Source organism: Hyposmocoma kahamanoa, unplaced genomic scaffold, assembly GCF_003589595.1.
Source record: "Hyposmocoma kahamanoa isolate Upper Pololo Valley unplaced genomic scaffold, ASM358959v1 244, whole genome shotgun sequence".
NCBI classification, from domain to species: Eukaryota; Metazoa; Arthropoda; class Insecta; order Lepidoptera; family Cosmopterigidae; genus Hyposmocoma; species Hyposmocoma kahamanoa.
This window is the reverse complement of record NW_020653761.1, coordinates 1726595-1748512: the sequence shown is the minus strand read 5'-3', so window position 1 is coordinate 1748512 and position 21918 is coordinate 1726595. Positions and strand designations below refer to the sequence as shown.

Here is a 21918-nt window from a genome sequence, read left to right as displayed (position 1 = left end):
ATAATCCTATGTTATTTATTAATATTACACTATTTAAATGTGATATTCGGCGCTCGTTGTCTATAGCATAGTTAAATATTTTTCTGTGTTGATTAATTTTGTACAGGCTGCTTGTTTTGGTAGTTGAGAAAAATTCTACCACTTTTGTATCTCTCAGAAACAAAGCATGAGATATTATAATACAACCTGTACGCATTAAGCTCTTTAATTTCTTCATAATTCAATAGCACATATTTATATCAATTATCTGTTTTCAAAATAAATCATATTCTCTGCAACGAGTACTTGGTAACCGGTTTTTCGACCTCAGTAAGGAGTTTTTTTGCGTGGGAAGGAGATCTTAGTTGTCACAGGTCCGCACCAGGAGCTCTGCTCCCGTTCTTCGACCGACATTCCTTCGAAACAATTACTGTCAAATAAGTAATACTCGATCAAATTACAAGACGCACATGCGGATGGAGTTACATACTTGGCATTGTCTTTTCAGACAGAAAATGGAGATTGCCTTGCGACTACATTTTTTGTCCTGGATTTTTTCAGGATTCGGGAAATCACTTAAGAAGATTAAAAGTTGACTTTATTTGGGATTGGCAGTACGAGCAACTCGTCATTGCAACCACCAATTTTTTGGAAAGTTCCGGGATTTTTGATAATATACTCTACGTACCTATCTCAAATACTTAACATCAATTTTTAATGTACACTGAGTGATTTCCCGAATCCCGAAAAAGTCCATGAAAAAAATTGTAGTCACAGACTTTCCGTCTCTGTTTATCGAAGTTTAGGACAGATTAGGTAAATAAACTCGACCTATAATTACTTGCCTGTTGTCTCTGCCTCCCCAATGGGAAAAGGGCGTGAAGTATATGTATGTATGTATATTTACTTACAACTTCTATTTAAGCAAAAAAAACGACTTATTTCTTTCCTGAAAAGTTGTAATTTTGCAGAAGTGCGATTTCAAGAGCTTATAATTCCATAGGTTATGCGGATGATTCTCGAAATTGGAAATTGAGAACAATCAAGATACTCCAGGCAATGCATTTATGAATTCCAAAATAGAAAATAAATGAAGATTACCACTATTTCCGGCTTACCATGGTTTGACATTATTATTTTTCTGATATTTCGGAACAAATGACTGTCAACCCGTGACCTTGGATAACGTAAATAATATGATAATAATTTAGTAGCAGTAGAGCTCGTTGTGAAAGAAAGTACAAGAAAGTACTGCCATTTTTATTTCTATTTTATATAAAAACATTATAATTTTATATAAAAATACAATTACGACGCTGGAAAGGTAAAACGTGTAACGTGCATTTGGGAAATATTACAGGAGAGTGATTTAAACTAATTTTTTTATGAAAAAAAATCATATCTCTAATTTTATTTGTTATATGGAAAACTACAAAGTTTCAGCTTTTCCATCTTATGGAGTCGAAGCTACAAAATCTCGACTATCGCAGAAGAGTAGCTTGTCTGTCGGTTTTCTATCGATTTTATTTGGAACTTTTCAATTTCGTTCCACCCTCACCCTTCCTCCTTCGGTCGACTAGAAGGTCCGGAACACTCCATCCTTATGTCGTTGATACCTGATGACCTCCCATTCGCACTAAGTGCTTTGCTTCTTCCTTTCTGATGCGTACGGCAAATACTCTATCTGTTTCCCGAAAAGTACAATTTGGGACCATTCAAGGCTGTAAGAGTGAATAGGCATTTTTAGGCAAACGCGTACCATCGTCGCTTAACATCAGGTAAGATGACACAGCAGAGCGTATGTCTATTATTTATATTTAAAAAAATGTTACAAATAAAATTAGAGTTGTGCTTTTGAAAGAAATTACTTTAAAGCGCTTTCCTACAATAATTTCCAAATATTCGTTAGATGTTTTATCTTTCTAGCGTCCAATAAATTTCGAATTTAAAGTAACTTGCAAACAGCGCCTACGCATGGCGTCGTACGCTTGAATCGTTAAGCGTTCGATGGCTATATTTAGAACTGCATCTAGGTCTCATTGGCTCGGTTACAGGGTTCGATTTCAGACTGGACATTGGATACCTTCGTGTATGAAACATTTAATTTATTAATTAATTTCAAATCGAAACAATTTTCAAGCAGGTTTTTAAAGAATTTTGACAACCTGACTCTGAGTCCAGTGACTCAAAGCAATTAATAGTTAACGAGAACCAAGAATAGCTTTCAGGACACTTTTTAATTACTAAGCGCGGCTGAAGGCTGAGTTATCTAAAAATAGAAGTTTGTTGTTGTCACAAAAAGTTGTTTGTTGATATAGTGACTACAATAAGCAAGACGGGGTTACTGGTAATTGAAATACACACACATTGAAATATACACGATAGTGACGGAGTGAAGATATTTGTGTTTTCCATCCGTTACTCTCATCTCTGGACTGTATTCGCACTTTCCATCAGGCGCGGTGCAGTCATTTTGCCGAGTCACAATAAAAAAAAAAAAAAAAAAAATACGTATTTTATATTTCATTCACTACCTTAAAAATTACGTATTTTGTAATGGGTATTTCAAATATTTGACGAAATGTTTAATGTGTTTTGTTATTGCAGAAAAAAAGAAAACAGTTATCAATAAACAACAAACAACAAAAAACAGTAAACATTTTTTTCTGTGTATATTACGTGATTACTCCAAAATCTGTGTAGCGGCGATTTTTTGATTGGGTACCTCAGTTGGGCCCTATTCAAATGTGAAGAAAATATTCCTCCTTTAAGGGTGGCAAATTGGGGAATTAGTCCGGTTTATTGGATTTCATCCCCTTTCCGTTAACCGATTTCAATAAAACTTGACCAAGTGGGGAGTTTCGCCGCAGGTCATGCGTACTACGGGGCTGGCAGTTTCCTTTTCTGCTGGTGAATACGCATTGGAGCCGTTCTACCCATGCAAAACTAGTGGATATAGCCTTAAATGAGACTTGCCGGATCATAACTGGCTGTCTTAAGCCGACCTCGGTAAGATTGCTGTACCCACTACCTGGCAAAGCTCGACCAGACAGACCACAGAAATGTAGCGGCATCTTGCGAAAGAGCAAAAATATCCATCGACACTCGGCACTCTATGCATGATCACTTCACAGTGCAACAGCGACTGAGAAGCTGGAAAAATTTTGTCAAATGTGTCGATCCTCTGAGCATTGAGCCGGCTCAGGCGAGGTGCAACCTTTGGCGCGAAAGAATAACATTTACGTTTGTCCCGCCTTCTGAGAATCTTTCTCCTGGACACGAATTGCCATGGCCGATCTGGCCGCCATCCACCACGGTCCTGTGCCAGCTGCATCCGTTGATGTCTCACGACGCGTACGTCTTGCTCCACTTGTCATTACCTTGCCTTGCTATGCATCCCGCCCAACACCATTTGAGTTTCATGATCCGAGTTCCAGCATCCTGGACTTTCGTCCGTCGTCGGATCTCAACACTCGGAACTCGGTCTACAAGGCTGATGCCGAGCATGCCGCGCTCCAAGAACCTTTGTGCAACTTTCAACCTGCATACAGTCACCTGCGTGAACGTCCTTGTCTCGGTACCGTACGTCATTGTGGGCCGAACACATTGATTAAACAAGCGGGTCTTCAGACATTGAGGAACCTTGTCTGATATAAGGCAGTCACTTGCCAAATATATTGCCATAGATGTAATTCCACGAATTTCTGAAGTCGTTTTTTTTTTAATATTACTAAGACAATGTCTATTTTGACTAGCTCTGAAAAAAAGTTACAATAAAAGGTCATGAATAGCGCAGATTTCCCGAAAACTTTCTAAAGAGAATCATATTTTGAAGATCCTAGAAAGCGGGACCCAAAAATGTAAATTCTATTGCACTTACCACAGGTTTTGTCAAAATTACTAGGTAGTTTTTAGAAATTGTAATAAATTTGGTTGATGTTTTTGTAGTACGGTGGCACGTCAAGCATACTGATTATAGTCACCAAATAAAAGGCCAAATTTGACCAAATTTGAGCTAAAGAAGGCGATAGTATGTAACTTCGAATGTGATCAACTAAACAATAAACAAACAATTATTAGCATAACTGAGTTTAAAAAAATACACAAATTTTATTGAAACATTATATATTAAGGCAAAACATTTTTGAAGTACTATTTTCGCACGAATTCTGAAATCAAATGCAATTTTGAGTTACTTCGAAACGTCCTGAAAACACAGTTATGTCCTCAAGCAATTTTTTTTAATAGTGTTGTAAGCAATTAATCGCCGAATTTCACCGAGTCACTTACATTACTCGGAAAAAATATTGACTTATTAAGTATTATAACAAAAATGTATAAAATAGGTGTATTTTAAATCAATCATATATTACATCCCAAAAACACACATTATAAACATAATTATAAGTATGAAAGAGGATAAATACCACTTCAAATTATGAACATTATTTGATATTGTTTGTTGTTGACATTGACAACTTCTAACTTATTAATAATAATAATAATAAATAACTTATTTCAGACTTATTTATTGCCTGCCGAAAAATTGAAAATTTATAAAATCCTTGGTAATTTAATCTTTTTATGCAGTTGTTTTATCTGTGAACATTTATTTACACTAATTTCTCGTAATTAACCATTTATGAATATTATAAAATCAAAATTAAAAGAATTGAATACAGTTCATCGGAATGTGGGACAATTTTACGAAAATAAGAGGAATATAATCTAAACAATCACAAACTCTTAAAATTTTGAATCGATTTCTCGTGAAATTTGTATAACGTGATTACCGATACGTTAAAATACTCTATACTGTAGTTTAGTAGCTTAATTACAGTAGAATTCCTTGTGAAACAGTTTGTCCAGGTTTGTCAAGTACTGCCACCTTACCTATTTCTGCACGCCACTGGACTTGATTAGGTGGCGGGTGATAATGATAAAATTTGTGTTTTTGTAGGATGTTGCGGTGGGCCCGTGCATATATTGACGTTTTTGACGTGCGTGTGGATACCTAAACATTCATTGATAATAATATTATGTCTTTTAATTTTAATATAATATTTCATAGCAGTAGAGCTCTACTCTCCCCTTGTGAAAGAGTTCGTCCAGGGAAGTACTACTATCTTATCTAGTAATGTGAGCATTACTGCGTTCCAGTTTTGAAAGGTGCTGGTGAAGTTACAGGCACATGGGACTTGTCAACTTATATCTCAGGGTGACGGGCGCAGTGACAGTCTCTCTCAGATATTTGCGATTCAAAGCTCTGAGTGACACTACAACTGCTATGGATAGGAGAGTCGCTTACCGCCAGGCGTACGTCTGGTTCGCCCCGTTTCTTATTATCATAAAAAAACCGGTCTCAAAAGTTTGCTTATCGGCTTTTCTATTGGAATTACATCTATTTGCCAAGTGTTATTTAATTCAGTTAACGGAAAGTGCTCGAAATCGGTTTCATCGACTAGTTTGCCACTCTTAGAGGTGGAATATTTTCTTAAAATTTAAGTGGAACCAATAGTAAGGTATCCTCATTCCAACAAAAAAATAATCATCAAAATCGGTTTACAAATGCGGGAGTTATCGCGTAACATACATACAAAAAAATACAATCGAATTTGAGAACTTCCTTCTTTTATTATATTACAAAGTCGTAAGTGATCGTACAGAGTACTAAAAAACCGACCTCAAAAGTCATTCATCCCTTGGTTTGCCATCCTTAAGGGTGGAATATTTTCTTCAAATTTAAATGTGACCACTACTGAGGTACCCTCTTTCTAACAAAGAATAATCAAAATCGGTTCACAAACGCCGGAGTTATCGCGTAACATACATACACAAAAAAAACATACAGTCGAATTTAGAATCTCCTTTTTTGAGTCAGTTAAAAAATAATACGAACTACTTGAAATAAATTACGTATACGCGAAATTTTGTCGCTCTCATATTTATGCATAAAAAGTTATCGACTAATTTGTCTCACAGAATCATTTTTCTTTAGAACGTCTTTCTAGAAAAGTTCTCATTTTGCAGATGTGACCTTATTACACCTAGGGTGCAATATCCATTTACTAGTATTCGTTTATTCAAGGGAGCGTAGAATAAAATACAGAGAAAGAAAGACTATGTTATGATGTCATAGATCGCCGTTAGTTATGTAACCTCATAACTTATTACAAAAGTTTCTTTCACACGTATCGTACTAAAAAGACGGCACTGTCCCTTCATTAGAGGGAACAGTTCTTACTACATTAGTCGAGTTAGCAGTAGATTAACAAATACGAGTGCTAACAATTACATCTGGCGCTCTAAATAAGGGTTTCGCTTTACCAACAGACATAACAGGTGGAAGCGGCTTCGCGCTGGTTTCATCATTAAAAAAGATTGAAATCCATTGTAGCTGGAAAAAGATATTCAAATCGTAGAATCTCATTGAAGGTTAAGTTCTAGCCTTCGGTGATGAGATAACTGGCAGCAACCTCTCTTAAAGGATAAATCACATTCTATAATAAAGCCACATGTGATCATCGATACGAGAAGTATCAATTAATGTAAGGGACAAACCACGTTTTTTCGGCAGAGCCAAAAAACGATTTTGTTTTTTTAAATCTGTCTATAACTTTTTACTGTCGCTCCAATTGTGATTGTGTCTAGAGCAAAGTTTCTTAGAATTTCCTCTTCTTTCATGCTATCAATAACCAAAGAGTGGTTTAAAATATAGCATGTCCCTTACTTTAAAAAAAGATGTTTAGTTGTGCATTACGTTACTAATATTTTATGTGTAAACCATCGAGTATAGTGTAAGGATCCTGTACAAAAACAAAGAAGCAGTGACCGTAAACGTTTTCTTTAGTCAACAAATTAGAGTAAAGAAGAACATTTTAGTAGCTCTACGCTCTGCCGTTTTGTTCTGCCGCCAAGCAGTAACGTGAGCATGACTGCGTTCTTGTTTTGAAGGATAGCGGTGCTGGTGAAATTACAGGCACATGGAACTTGTCGACTAACGTCACAGGGTGACGGGTGCAGTGGCAGCACCCCTCCGATCTTTGCGTTTCAAAGTTCTGACTGACACTGCAACTGTTATGGACAGATGTGTCGCTTACGTACCGTCACTTGGTATTATAAAAAAAGTGATTTTGATTTATTTTTAAACTTTGGCTTCTTACGCGACATAATATAATGGCATATTTCTATTTTTTCCACAAAATAATCATGTATCACATTTGAACGACGACGGACGCGTTGTTGACACTCATATGCCTACTAACCAGTCTTTTACTAGTATTTATGTGGTTTGTGGGATAGATAAATAGAGTACGTAAAGTTACAAGCAGAAGTTTGTAGTGTATACAACGAGTAAAAAAGAGACATGTATTTATTTATAGAGTTATGAAGGTAGTAAACGTGTTTGTGAATTTTGTTTTACGGTATGTATTAAATTGCTTTGCTTACAAAATGACTGAATATAAGTCTAAGTTTGGCGACTGACAAAAGTCCTAAAATTTCCTTCTGTCGAAAGAAATCAAATTCAAATTTAAAAAAAGGACTATAGAGGAGTTACGAACTTGTTTTTTCTTCCTGCATTAAGTATATTTATTATATGTATATGCTGTTGCCAGTAAAAATATTATTACAGAGAGTAAGTCACTAGTGTCCATAGCCTCAAGGCCGAATGTGGCCGCCCCATTGTCCGATCTCGATCGCAGAATCGGATGTTTACCAAACATCGACTGTCGGCACATTGTAAACTTACGCGTCATCGTAGTGATGTGCATTAAACCTAGTATTTATTTTTGTTTTGTGTATTGACAATGTATTTCTTTCATTACGGAAAAACACTGATAAACTCTTAAGGCGATGTGGTATCGTAGTTGTATAAGTAGATAGATGCAAAGAAATACATTGGACGATATTAAATGCCTTTTAGAAATTAAGTATACACTCTTATGTAAAATGAGCTCATAGTTCCCTAACGTATTTATTACATAATAATAATAATAACGCACACACTGAACATAGCCCGGACTAGGGAAACCCTGTATCGTCGGTGCCATGGACATACACATAGACAATCACAAGTTACACCCAAACTCACGAGAGAAATAAATGTAGGCCGTACAAATATTTCTCCCGGCCCGGAAATCGAATCTGGGACTTCTGCGTGGCAGCCTAGCAGCATGGTAACCGTTAGGCCACGGAAGCAGTTAAATTACGGAACACGGGAAATAATTTTTTTTGAAATATCTCTAATAACAATCGAGTGAAACTGATTTCTCGTTAGAGAAGCGAACGTGGTAAAAAATGACAATTTTACGGAATAGTGTCAAAAAAAAGTGTGACTGTTTTTTAATTATCCTCAAAAAAGGAGGAGGTTCTCAATTCGCCTGCATGTTTATTTTTTGTATGTTTGTTACGCGATAACTCTGTGAACCATTTTTGATGATTCTTTAATGACTAATACCATTTTAATTTGAAGAAGAATTTCACCTCTAAAGTTGGCAAACTGGGGACGAATGATTTTGAGGTTGGTTTTTTTACTACTCTGGACTGATATTATTTTTTATAGAGTGTGCCCATAGTTCAATACCGGTATCTTCTGTTTTCATTATCAATAAAAAAAGTTGAATTCGTATTTTGAAACGACGAAAAACTGATTTTTCGTGTGGTCGAAGTATGGCAAAGCTTCTAACATATCCACACTGTCTAGGGATATTTCACGTTTATTAGAATAACTCTAAAAGTACTGATCATATCAAATAGATTACACGTCTATTTGTTCCTGGCACATTTTTTCTGTATTCTAAATTCAAATTTAAAACAAAAGAACGACTGATGCGATAGTATTTTGTTAACATTGTTACGATAGTTTGTTTTTCTATGTGTGTCTCATAGATTAAATTGTTTTTGAGCTGAATTGTTTTTTACAATTTTATTAACTGCATTATTACTGGTGGTTGTTTCTATACTATGGAACGCTGACATTTAACTAAAGAAGAGATGTTGAGAGCCGTAGGCATGCTAGAAGTCGGCGCGATCCAGTGCAATGTTGCTGATGTCATTGGCACCAGTCAAAGCATCATATCAAGATTATGGTCTAGCTACCGAGACACTGACGATGTGATTGAGCGGCTCACAGGGAATAGTCGGGTGACTACCGCAAGACACGACCGATTTCTACAAGTTACAGCAAAGAGACAACCTAACGTTACGGCAATTGGTTTTAAAGCCTTAATCGGAGCACCAGGTCCTAGTGAGCGACCAAACTGTGAGGAGGAGACTGCACGAAGTCAACCTACATGCTTGTAGACCATTTCGGGTTCCAGCACTACGACGAGGCAATCGCGGTCGAAGATTACAGTGGGCAAGTGAACATTTGGCTTGGAACAATCGACAATGGTCTAGGGTGTTATTCTCGGATGAATCCCGGTTCGGCTTCCATCCAGATACACGAAGAATACGCGTTTGGCGAACACCTGGACGTACGAGTCGCCTGCAAAAACCCCAGGAAATCCATCCCTATCAAGGTGGAACAATTATGGTATGGGCAGGAATACGCCTAGGAGGCAGAACTGACCTCATTTGCGTGCAGGGCATTTTAACTGCCGCCAAATATCGTAATGAGGTGCTGGAGTAGTCCAACCACATCGGTTGCAAATGGGTCAGGACTTTATGCTTATGCATGATAATGTTCGTCTTCACGCAGCTCGAATAGTAAGACAATGGACTGGCCTGCCCAATCCCGGATTTAAATCCGATTGAGCACGCGTGTGACGTGCTTCAACGAAGGGCTTTACGAAATTTTTCCGAAAATCTGGTGACAGAAAATCAACTTTTTATGCATCTTCGTCGAACCTGGGGCCTTATCCCACAAGGAGATATTGATAATCTCATTTTGAGTATGCACAATCGTTGCAGATGCGTTATAAACATCCGAGGTGCTTTTACTAAATATTTATTTTGCAACACATTGTTTCATTTAATTTTGTTCTTCTCTTTAATAACCAAAAACAGAAGTGCTTATTTTAGTACAAAATTAACTTTTTCTATTTTTACCATAAAAGTCATTAAAAATAAATATAAAAAGATTTTTTTATTAAATTTTCAGTCAGATTATAAAATACTGCGCGTTTTAATATATGAACGTTTCAAGAACGTTTTTGTAGTTTCTCCACAATCCATGAACACAGTGTTGATGTGTGTATTTTGCGCCTCACTTCATCGTAACAATTACGCATGTAAATCCCAATTTACAAGGTTACAGAATCAAGTATTCTCAAAGTTCAGGAAAAATTGAAAAAAAAAAAAAACTGTGACCACATTCTGTTGTCCTCGGAATCAATTCTCTGTTTTAATCAAAGTCAAAGTCAAAGATCATTTATTCCATAGGTAAAATAAATTTACACTTGAAAACGTCACATTTAAGCTACTGCTCGTTCACTACGCTAACCTCCCTGAGAAGAACGAGCAAGAAACTCTAGTGATAAATAATACACGTTACCATCTCAATATGTTCTTTGTTTCCTTAAATTTTCTTTGATTTTGATAATTAAATGCTTAAATTGTAATACTTATAAGAAATTACAGCATATTTTTACACTAGTCTGTATGGATGGCTGTGAAGAAGGATACTAAAAACCTGGAATTAGAAAATAAATGTAAAAAATGCTACTGTAATTAAATGGAAACTACCCAACTCTAGTTTTCAAACGGTTCTGTAAACCACAGCGCGAATCACGAAGGCGCGGACGGATACTGACCGGAGGTACTTTGATTGAAATATAATGAAACGTTTCCATTGGAATAACTTAGAAAATTAAACAACGTGTATTACGCTGCTACTAGATGGACTGCATGCGCGAAGTCCACGTGTGCAACTGACATTAGTAGATCTTTTTTTTATGATACCTAGACACGCCTGTCCATAGCAGTTGTAATGTCACCCAAAGCGTTAAATCGCAAAGATCTGAGGGACACTGTCACTACGTCCCTCACCCTGATAAGTTACTTAACAAGTTCCATGTATGTCTAATCAGCACCCTCACCCTTCAAAACCAGAACGCCGTAATACTCACATTACATTAGAAATATGTACAGTGACAGTCATTCCCTAGACGATCTCTTGCACAAGGAGCTCTACGGCTACTCAATGAATTCATATCGCTTCAGATCACTTTTTTGGGTAAAAAAATCTTTTATTATGTAATTGATCTCGCAAAAGTAGTGTCACGCATCCATTTTCAATTATATAGTTATTTAATATAGAATAGTTTCGCCTCGTGTAGCGACATCTCTCGCCAGGACTGGTAGCTGTAAAGGTACTAACTGGGTGATAAATCTGTAATAGATTTGTCATAGATGGCGCTACGACTAAAAAGTCGTTGAAAGACCAAGTACAAAGACACGACGCAAGCACATAGAAAAATTCGTGAGGTCCGTTGGTTCGTGCCGTGGCTTAGTTGGTATAGCGTCTGGCACGGTATGCAAGATGACGTCGGTTCGAATCCGAACGGATCGAATGAATTTTTTCTGAGTGTTTTTTCTGAGTGTTCGATCTTTGTATTAATAATTATAACAAACTAGTGGAGTAATTTCACAAAAAATAATTGAATATCAATTCAATAAAAATTTAATTAATACAGTGAATAGCGACATCTCTCGCCAGGACTGGTAGCTGTAAAGGTACTAACTGGGTGATAAATCTGTCATAGATTTCTCATAGATGGCGCTACGACTAAAAAGTTATTATATAGTTATAGTATAGTAAGTATATATAGTTATTTGTTAAAATTGTATTTAAAAAAAATTTTAGTTAGACATAGTAATGTTTTAGTCCATGTTGTGTTTACTTATAAGTATTTGTAGCAATTACTTTGCTTGTAAGGGCGCAGTTATTCGACACTAATTTCATCGCGCACACCCCGCGCGGCCGCCACACGATCGAAGAGCGGAGTCCGCGTCGCCGCTGTGACGCACGCGTCTAACTGTCATGGCAAAATACGCTCGTTTGTTTAGCTTTTACATTTTAACTTAGATGAGCGTCCCGGAATTTAAATATTGTTGCCTAGTAAATAGAATTCAGATTCGCCATTAATGTACACGAAGGCGTGTCAACTGTGGGCAGTCGCCGCGCGGCGCGAAAAGTTTCGCCTCGTGTAACTAAAGCCGATAAATTTATGAAAAAGTTGTACGAGCGCGGTAACAAATATATATATTTTTAATTATTATTTATTTTTCACGTAATCTCCTTTTAAATCTATACACCTTGATCAGCGATATTCCAACTTCTTCAACCCATCAAAAAAATATTTTTTGTCAAATTGAAAAATAGGCATCTGTTTCAGCTTCTCATCAGATGCAAATCGGAATAAAAATGGTTAAAAAAATGAAATTTTGGCCAAATGTGGTGAATACGAGTGTGGCAATAGTTCGTATCATAATTCGACAAGTTTTGATGTTCTGATTACAGATGAGAAACGGAATACCAGAATTTTCATTTTCTCCATCTTCATACAATACATGCGAGAATTTCGACCTCACCTAACATTTTATTTCTATTTTTCTTTTAATTTCACGCTAATATTAAAAAAGTAACGCCAGTGCTTACTATGGGTGTTTTTGCATACTCTACGGTTACTTAAGAGTTTTAAATTAAGAAATTCACGTATTTATCAATCCGTTCTCGTAATAAGTAACATGGTACACAGACGTTGGTAAACCTAGTAAATAAATGCTCGTAAAAATCTGAATAAATAAATTTCTCTTTCTCTTTCTTCTACAGACTACCTCTCCGTACCAAAGACATGCATCGGCTGTCGTCGAACAACCCGGTGCGCCGGCGCCTCTTCGCCGACGAATCGACAGATGAGGCGCGGGTTGACAATTTTGCCAATGAGTTGCAAGAAGCCTTTGACACGGAACGCATCGAGAAGATGAAGAAGTGGAACTTTGATTTTAAAAATGAGGTACGTTTCTTTTGGTGCTAGCTTCCTTGTTTTCCCTTTACTCGCAACTTCATTCGTATGGATAGTACATTATTACAGAGGTCGGGAAGCAAGGGATTGCCGGACGAGTATGAGTTACAAGCCGAGGCGGCGAAGCCTTGGATTTATTATACGAATTTTAGGCGAATTGTAATCCAGCCGCCCTTGAGGTAGCCGTATTAGAAAACATCGCCGTTTTGCAATGCGGCTAGCCGTAATGTAATAACGGTATCTTATGTTTTATTGTCAATGAAAAAAACTAGTTGAATTCGTATTTTTCAACGTCGGAAAAAATCCCCTAAGGGATCCGTTTTATTTTAAATTGTTTTCTATTCCTATCTGATCCCCAACGCAGTGTATCAAGAATAAATACTAATATTATATTCCCACCTGATACCCTTATACTTCCAAGTTTATGTTTGGTAGATACTGTGGTACAGTCAACAAGAAAACGTATCGTAACGTATATAAGAAAATGTATATCATTTATATGTGATAATCATAACATTAAACTAGATTTTAAATATAGATTTATGATTTATGTTACTAGTGATTTGCAATATGCCAATATTAATGACCTGTCACAAAAAAAATGATTGTCTATGATAATTGTAACATTTGATCATAATTCCTCAGTAAATGAATATTTGATTTCAAAACTTCTTTTTTGTTGACTGTACTTATCTTACAAATGCAATGAGGGGATCCGTTGGGAGTTGCAAAATATAGAGGGGATCAGTTGCAATTTTAAATTGGCGGTGGATCAGTTTTGGGGATCAGATGGGAATAAATCGGTAACAGAATCAAGTATACTCAAAATTCAGGAAAAAAATAAAGAAATCGTGGCTTATTTCTTTTTCTGTTGTCCTCGGATTCAATTCTCTGTCTTATTATAATAGCGGCTAGCCGTAATGTAATACGGCGCTGTATTCAATAGGGCAGTGACATTAATCGAGCTTTTAATTTTCGCAATTACGAATACTGGGCGTATTTGTGTATGAGTTTTTCTTTTGTCTATTTACATCATCGAGTACATCAACGAGTTTAGACAGTGTTAATCAATTGTTAGTAGATAGATTTGAAAGTTTAGAGCAGCGGAGAATAAGTACTGGATTTTCACACTTACTGTTTACGGGCCTTGGCCACAAAGAAATCACTCGGTCCACAAAAGACAAACTTTGTGGATTCTTTTTTTTAAAGTTATGCAAACATTTCCGAGTATGTTTGAGTACTAAAATACTTCAGTTCTCGTTCTGGATTATTGTAATTACCAGTGGCAAATAGCCTTTCGAGGGCGTTGGAGATCAGAAGATCTGCGACAGTGTCTGATATCTGTTCAATTATGGGTTTACTGTAAACAATGAAGGAAGTCTTGACCAGCAACAGTATAGGGTATTCATACAAATTAACTTGAATACATATTTAAAACTGTAGAAGGCGACTCTAGGATAAAATAAAAAACATATATAGAATCTCGAAATTTGGTTATTCCCGTCTGATTACCTAAAACCGATCCTAATTTGCGACTTTGTTATATGTTATTTTATATTATAATCAATGCCTGAACAAGAGCAATAACCTTGACAAAAATGTAACAGCTGCCATCTGTTGGTCTTCTCGAAATTTATTACAATCGCATCGCGGGTTTAATTGATACCCTTCTATACTTACAATTGAACAGCGTTAAGAATCAAAATAAGTGTCCGTATAAGTGGAGTTACGAGTGCGAAATTCCTTTGTATGAGATTGGGTATCTGTACTGTAGTCTGTCTTTTTTAAAGACGGAGTAAAATTACATGTGTAGCGATGCCAGTTTTCTTAAAATTTTATCTAGTTCTGTAGTTGATGTCGATAGTTTTATCGATAGATTGTGAAAAAAGAATTTTTTTTCCAAAAATGATTGAACTGTAAATGTTACGACATTGTAATGATTATTAATTGCGTTATTGCCTTCTTTAATTTTATTTTGACAGTTGCCTTACTAGTTTTGAGATCAATTTTTATTCAAATGCATTTTAACAAAAATAGCTGAATTTTATTAACTATATTGAATGAAAATGAAAAAAAATTAAAACATGTCTCCTCTTCTTATTTTTCATAAACATAGTTCTAAATACAGTGTATGTATGAAGATACAAAAATTGACAGTTTAAATAAACTTGTTCTCAGTAATTGGATGAATAATGGATCGAGGATGATTCAAATAAAACAAGTTCCGTTATTTATTCCATAAGCGTCACCATTATTCAGTTGATAGTCGATAGAATATTTATCAACTGCAATCACTAGCTGTTCTTGCGAATAGCTGGCAACACTTTTACGCAATGAATTGTCATTTTACTTCGTCTTCAAAAGAGACAGACTATAGTATAGTAGTATATTATCTGTGGTAACAGTTAAATAACTGTTTAAATAATTGGTGGTTTACTATTAAACCTTATTATAACTTCTTTACCTTCTTTACAGGTACCCCTAGAAGGCACCTATCAATGGTGCCGCAGCGACGGACCAAACGACTGGATAGGTATAGAAACAACTACAACAATAGCTGACGATGATGACATGAAAGAAGAAGATTCCTTCATAAAAATGCAAGCTGAAAACGAAGTTACTCCAAAGGGAAACAAGGACGAAGAAATGCCCCTGCTGAGGAAGAGGAAACAGGATGTTAATCAAGCGGGTGATAAAGGTGTTAGACGTAGAATCAGCTTTGATTCTGAGTAAGTGCAATATGGAAGCTTTTTGGACTGAACGGACAACAATCATTATCGTTTGGAAAATACGCTGAAAGCCGAGAACTCCACTTTCTTTGGTTATAAATACCGAATCTTGAGTTTACTGGAGTCTAATGGCACTTCTTTATTCTATCCAAATTTCCTTGAGGTTGTCTACTCCTTGTTCCTGGTTACCTGCGTTCAAAGGTGCTTCACGAGAGGTCTTTTTTTTGTTAATCCGGAGGAATCTGCTTACAGATACCCCGGCCCCGCGGGGGCAGAGCCGGGGTTATGTGGGACTGGGCTGAACCCTGAAAGGGAGCAGCCCGACCGCACTAAACCCCCGGAGTGTTCCTCCTCTCCGCTGTAGGTGAAGGTATGGGTATGCTATTGTACTCGTCCGCGCCCCCACTAGCGGCAGGCCGCAACTCCTCATCTAGAACGAGAGGACTACCCGAACGAATACATTTTATCTCGTAATAGCGATAACTTTGATAAGATAATAAGAACTTGGATTAAGCTTATTTTCGTTGAAGAAAATCTCACAGTAATCTCACTTGTCTACTCCTAATAATATAATTGAAAATTTTAATTTAATTAAAAGCGCCACAGTTGAGCTTCTCTCTCTACTGTGCCAAATTTGAGTCACATCTGAACCAGCAAGGTTCAATAAATCTAGTAAATCTAGCAATCAAAGGTACAGACGCTAGTGCAATGAAGTTATAAGAGTATATTTAAGTAACTGTAGAACAATTTCTTCTCAATTGAGAAGATGGGTCGAATCCCAGTAGCGGCTTGTACCTAAGAATTTAATTTCTAAGGCCAGCCGTATAAAGTCGGAATTCCGTTTCGAATTTCCGATTTGGAATATCGATCCGAGATTCCGTATAATAGAGTCCAGATGTTTTTGCAGAGAAAATACGTATGGAATTTGCGACTGTATGTTGCGGCCCTACAAAATCTACGGAAGACTTGCATTTGGAACGGCTTTTTCCGTGCTTCCAAATGCTGTATGTGTGTGATATAAGTCCGTGATTTGTATGGTTTTGTTGCCTACGAAATTCCGAAACGGAAATTCGAAACAGGATTCCGATTGTATGTTGCCTTAGTTATAATACATTACGGAATACTTATTAGTAATAGCACTCATCGGTAGCCGATAACGGAAAACATTATGATGAAAACTCATTTGACATTTTGACGTTTTCAACACATATTGTGACGGAAAACGGCCTAATCCCTCTTTAGAGGAGACCCGTGTCCGACAGTGGTGCGTATAATGGGTTAATAATGACTATATTGATTCAAGTAATTAGTCACCTACTTTATACAAAAGTTTGTTCGGTCCAAATCTTCTAAAAACGATTAAAAAGTGCCACTTTATTCTATTAGACTATATTTATTAATTAATATAAAAAAATATATTTTAGATTTAACTTTAATTTATAAATATTTATTTAGAATTTTCACTGTACGCTTCGCTATTCTTTCGTATTTATTTCTACTCTGTGGTTCGAAAAGAATGCATTTATTTCGGAAATTGTAGATTTTGCACAAAATTATTTATTCTTATTTATAAATAATGGCTATAATTGTAAATATACTTTCATTCCATCGTTCTAACATCACAATAAATATTTAACTGTAATAAAAAATGCACAATTACTTTTAATTGTGATTTTTTATTAGACAATTTAAAAAATCACAAATGTATTGATCTCTTGACAATTTTAAATAACAACTATATTGTTCACGTGTTTTTTTAATGATTCCAAATGACGAGACGACAAGTCGCCTGTCTGGTGGTAAGCGACACACCTGTCCATACCAGTTACAGTGCAGTGCCAAAGCTTTAAATCGCAAAGATCTTAGAAGTATTGCCAATACGCCGGTCACCCTGAGACATAAGTTGACAATTCCCATGTGCCTGTAATTTCACCAGCACCCATAGGGCGCATTCGCGCATCGCGCTCACCCCGCGCGGCCGCCGCGCAGCGACCGCGTGGTCTAACTGTCATGGCAAAATACGCTCTATTAGTTTAGCTATTACGTTTTAACTTAAAGGAGCGTCCCGGGCACGCAGGCGAGTCTGGCTTGAACTTGGCCTACGCGGCGTGGTTGTATTATTCAGAGGAATTTAAATGTTGTTGCCTAGTAAATAGAAATCAGATTCGCCATTGATGTACATGAAGGCGTGGTAAACTTTCTCCTCGTGTAACTGGACGCTTGTCCTTTAAAACCGAAACACAGTCATGCTTACATTACTGCTTGGCGGCAGAAATAGGTGCGGTTGCAGTACTCCCCTGGACGTTCTCTTTCACAAGCAGCTCTACTGCTATTAAAAATCTTCTAGTCTTATTAGCAGTAGTGCCCTATGCATTACTATCATCATACAAGGTTCACGTCTGATTGGGAATAATAGATAAGTGTTTACAATTTTTTTCATGCTAGTTGAATGTAAGTCTGAATGAATCTGGCTCCTGCAGCTTTTAGTAGCAGTAGCGCTTTCTTGTGAAAGAGTTCGTCCAGGCAGTGCAAGTTAGGGTTAGTTAGCGTTGATTTCTGCCGACCGGGGCCTACCTTAAAGTTGTTGTCTTCTCTCTCTATTTTCACGATTATAAAAGTACGCACGTTCGGGTAGGCTCGGCTCAATGAGTTTTTGTGTTAGTTTTATCTCAAATAGTGAAATTTATTTTCTAATTTTAACTTTTTTTTTACTACCTCAAATGGCTTTGATTGATACCGCATAACAGTGAAAATGTTGAATCAATCACTTTGTAAAAAAATATATAGTAAAATTGAGGATATACATTCCTTATTATACGGTGTGAAAACACGATTCCTAATAAATAAAAAAAAAAAAAAAAAAAATTCCTAAAAATTTTTTACGATAGAAAAAAAAACACAAACTTGCCTTCAAATTATACAAAAAAACCGCTGTATTCAATACGTACTTCGCATATACCAGTGAATTTTTTTTATATCCATTGAATTAAATAGAGCAATTTCGTTTGTAAAAAAATAAAGTCCCAAGCAAAATGAACCGTATTAGTGCGGGAAAATTTTTGATTCGAGCTTAGGCAGTATCGATTCTTAACAAAAAAAAAAAATACTACTTAGGGCTCCCCGCCGCCCCCATTGCTGTGCCGCCCAGGGCCATGGCCCCCTGCACCCTCCACGCTACGTTTAGGGAAATGCTGCCATTACACCTATTTCAACCGCCTATCAGTAATATACGCATTACGTTCTAGTTTCTAATATACTGATGAAACTATAGAAACTTATTAACTTTACGTCTCAAATTGATAAATAGTCAGCGATCGGCCAGTGCCCGGGTTTTAAACTTAAGTTTAAAAAGAAGACACTTTGCTACACGTGAACAATAGAGTCGTCAGTTTAGTTTTTCTTAATTTTTATATTTTTATCTTTTGGAAAAGGACGAATGCGATCACCGATTCATGTAATGTAAATTAATTTTAATTTTAAACATTCGTATAGTGAGATTTAGTTTATTGTTATTTGAATTGTAGATAAATAACTAATACGTTTAATTTTTGACTGAATACAACACATTAACATACTGCATTGTTACCACAACGCAAGTTCCCTAACGATGTACCTTATTTTTTAATCATAAGTGTATTTCGATTATGAATTTGTTCATAAAGACTGGAAAACTTTTAGAGCTATGGTGGCGCTAGTACATTTCGTTCCTCTCTTGGCTGCCGTAACTAGGGCAACGTATGTATTTTTGATTTTGTTCTTCATATCTTGAGATTTACCGACAGCATGTATGTATGTATGTAAACACTTTGCAACAAAACAAATTACAAATGTTAACAAAGACTTTCAAACGTTAGTGTACAAAAAGGCGAGCTTATGACATAGAGGAATTTCCTCCAGCTAACCTTTGAATAATTGAAAGGAAAGGTGCTGAAATTGAATGCTACATATTCAATAAATATAATGTTAAATTTATTGTATATCAAATGTAATCAGTTTCAAAAGTCAAATACACAAAAAATTTATCCACTTTACCATATGACAAATCTCAAATAAAGTGTCACAGGCATCATACTAGTTTGTGTTTAGTATAGAAAAAAAACGATCGGCTGATGTCGGCTTTGTAGGGCGTCGTCTTTGTCACTCATGCCTTTCACATTTCATCCCTAAAGGCACGTTCCCATTATGTCGTAACGTTTTATTTATCGTTGAACGAGTGTCGTGTCTAGCCTGTTTCCATATCACGGCTATCTGCCGTGTCTGTGTCGTAGACGTTTATTTTATCGTTGAGTGAATCGTGTTTAACTGTCCGACTAGACGACGGTTTATCGATTCACGACAGCCGCCTTGTCGTTTGCACGTCACAGAATCGTTTGAAGCTGCGATTATCTGTCGTTACACATTTATCGTGACGTTTTATTTATCGTCAGACGACTATCGTTCTAGCTCTTTGTCTGTCGTGGTAACGTTAGAAAAGTCGTGAACGACAATTAATCCTGTCGTTCTATATGTGAACAACTCCATTTAAATATACAAGACACTTTAAGTTGCACGACAATCTGTCGTCACGTCATAATGGGAACGCGTCCTAATTTGTCAGTCGTGAGACGAAAACGGAGCTCTAAAAACCCGAAGGTGGCCGATAGTCTTTTTCTAAGCTCGATGCATAATATTTACGGCCTGGTTTTGTAAAATAAATAAAAAAGGTAGACGTTTATTATGGTTAATGGAGAATGCTTGCTTATAAAAGATTTTAGTTACGACAAAAATGTCAGTTACGGCGCTTAGTGAGAATAATACAGAAGATAATAATGTCTGTGTTGTCTATAGCAATTATTTCTTTAAATTTCCATAAAATGGCCAGGTTCAAAATTCACCCAGTTAGCTATTAGTAATCAGAGTCATTCTAAGCCTAGTCGTTTTATAAAAAGGCGAATTCTGTAAACTACCTGGGCTATATAGCTTGAAATAGGCCTACCGCGTAACCGAGGCGGTTTCTGAGTTATAGTTTACGTAACGGTTATATCGCGCTGCACAAGGGATAATTAAAAAAAGATTTTTCTAAAGATATTCAATAGCAAGCTCATTGAAAAGAGTACCTACGTAATTAGTCAATTGTTGTTATGTTTTATTTATTTATTTCATACAAACAAGGCATACAAGAGAACATAATACAATTTCTCAACAAACTACGAAAAAAGTGTGCTGCGAGGTTACTCAGAAGCACAAAACTATAGTATACCTAGTACGAGTACATTTAACAAACCAATGTAGAATTTACTAAATTTACATGCTTTCAAGAAGTATAATTTTTTTTTCAACATGAATTTACTTAACATTTCTCTGCCTCTCAAAAATCTAATTTCTTAAATATAATTGGCAAGAGTTGGATATTTGTTCTTTTACCATAATAGTTGTTTACTTTTGGACATACATATTTATTTTCACGAGCTCGCCTAGTGTTATACTTGTTCTGTATGTGAAACGATAATAAAAGAAACTATTCCATTGATAAATTGAAATGAAAAGTTAAGCCATTTGGCACTTTTTGCAATCAACTTGTTATATAACTACCTCCGTGGCTGAACGGTTACCATGCCGGACTATCATGCAGAGGTCCCAGGTTCGATTCCGGGGCCGGGAGAAATATTTGTATGGTCTACATTGATTTCTCTCGTGAGTTTGGGTGTAATTTGTGGTTGTCTATGTGTGTGTCCATGGCACCCGCGACATAGGTCTCCCTAGTGCGGGGCTATGTTGAGTGTGTGCGTTATTATTATTATTGTTGAGTATCGTCAGAAAAATCTTGTTGAAATGATCCCGTGTGCAGCGCGACATGACTGTTACGTAAACTGTCACTCCTCCCGTACCGCGCAGCTACCTCAGGAGCCGACTCAGTTAAGCGGTAGGCCTGTGCTTATATCCATTAATTAATATGAATCTGCTCAGGGTGTTCTGAAAAGGGATTCTAATTCCATTGCTCTGATATTCGTAGTACAGGGAATCCCAAATTTGATCTCCCATGATCTAGCACATATTTTTTATTAATAAATTAATGTGTTAAAAATAATATATTGCAATACTAAATAATTTAAAATTTTAATTCATAAATGTAGTAATTCTGCCCTCATTGTCATAACTAACGCATTTTCCTCCTTTACACAATCACTCTGTCGCGGGTGATCAGGAGCGTACAGGATTGCGCGTGGGACAGTCTGCACGCTTACCTAATTGTGCGCGATTAA

The 21918-nt window shown here is 36.4% G+C and overlaps 1 protein-coding gene across 2 annotated transcripts in view; it reads left to right on the top strand.

The window, feature by feature from the left end:
* Nucleotides 1–17285, top strand: part of LOC113228838 — a 62996-nt gene extending 45711 nt beyond the window's left edge. For both annotated transcript variants that reach the window (XM_026462248.1, XM_026462249.1), the window contains exons 2-3: nucleotides 12755–12938; nucleotides 15423–17285. In XM_026462248.1, coding sequence (XP_026318033.1) covers nucleotides 12777–12938; nucleotides 15423–15680 — 420 coding nt within the window. In that variant the 5' untranslated portion in view covers nucleotides 12755–12776 and the 3' untranslated portion in view covers nucleotides 15681–17285. The remainder of the gene's footprint in view (nucleotides 1–12754; nucleotides 12939–15422) is intronic.
* The last annotated feature ends 4633 nt before the right edge of the window (nucleotides 17286–21918 follow it).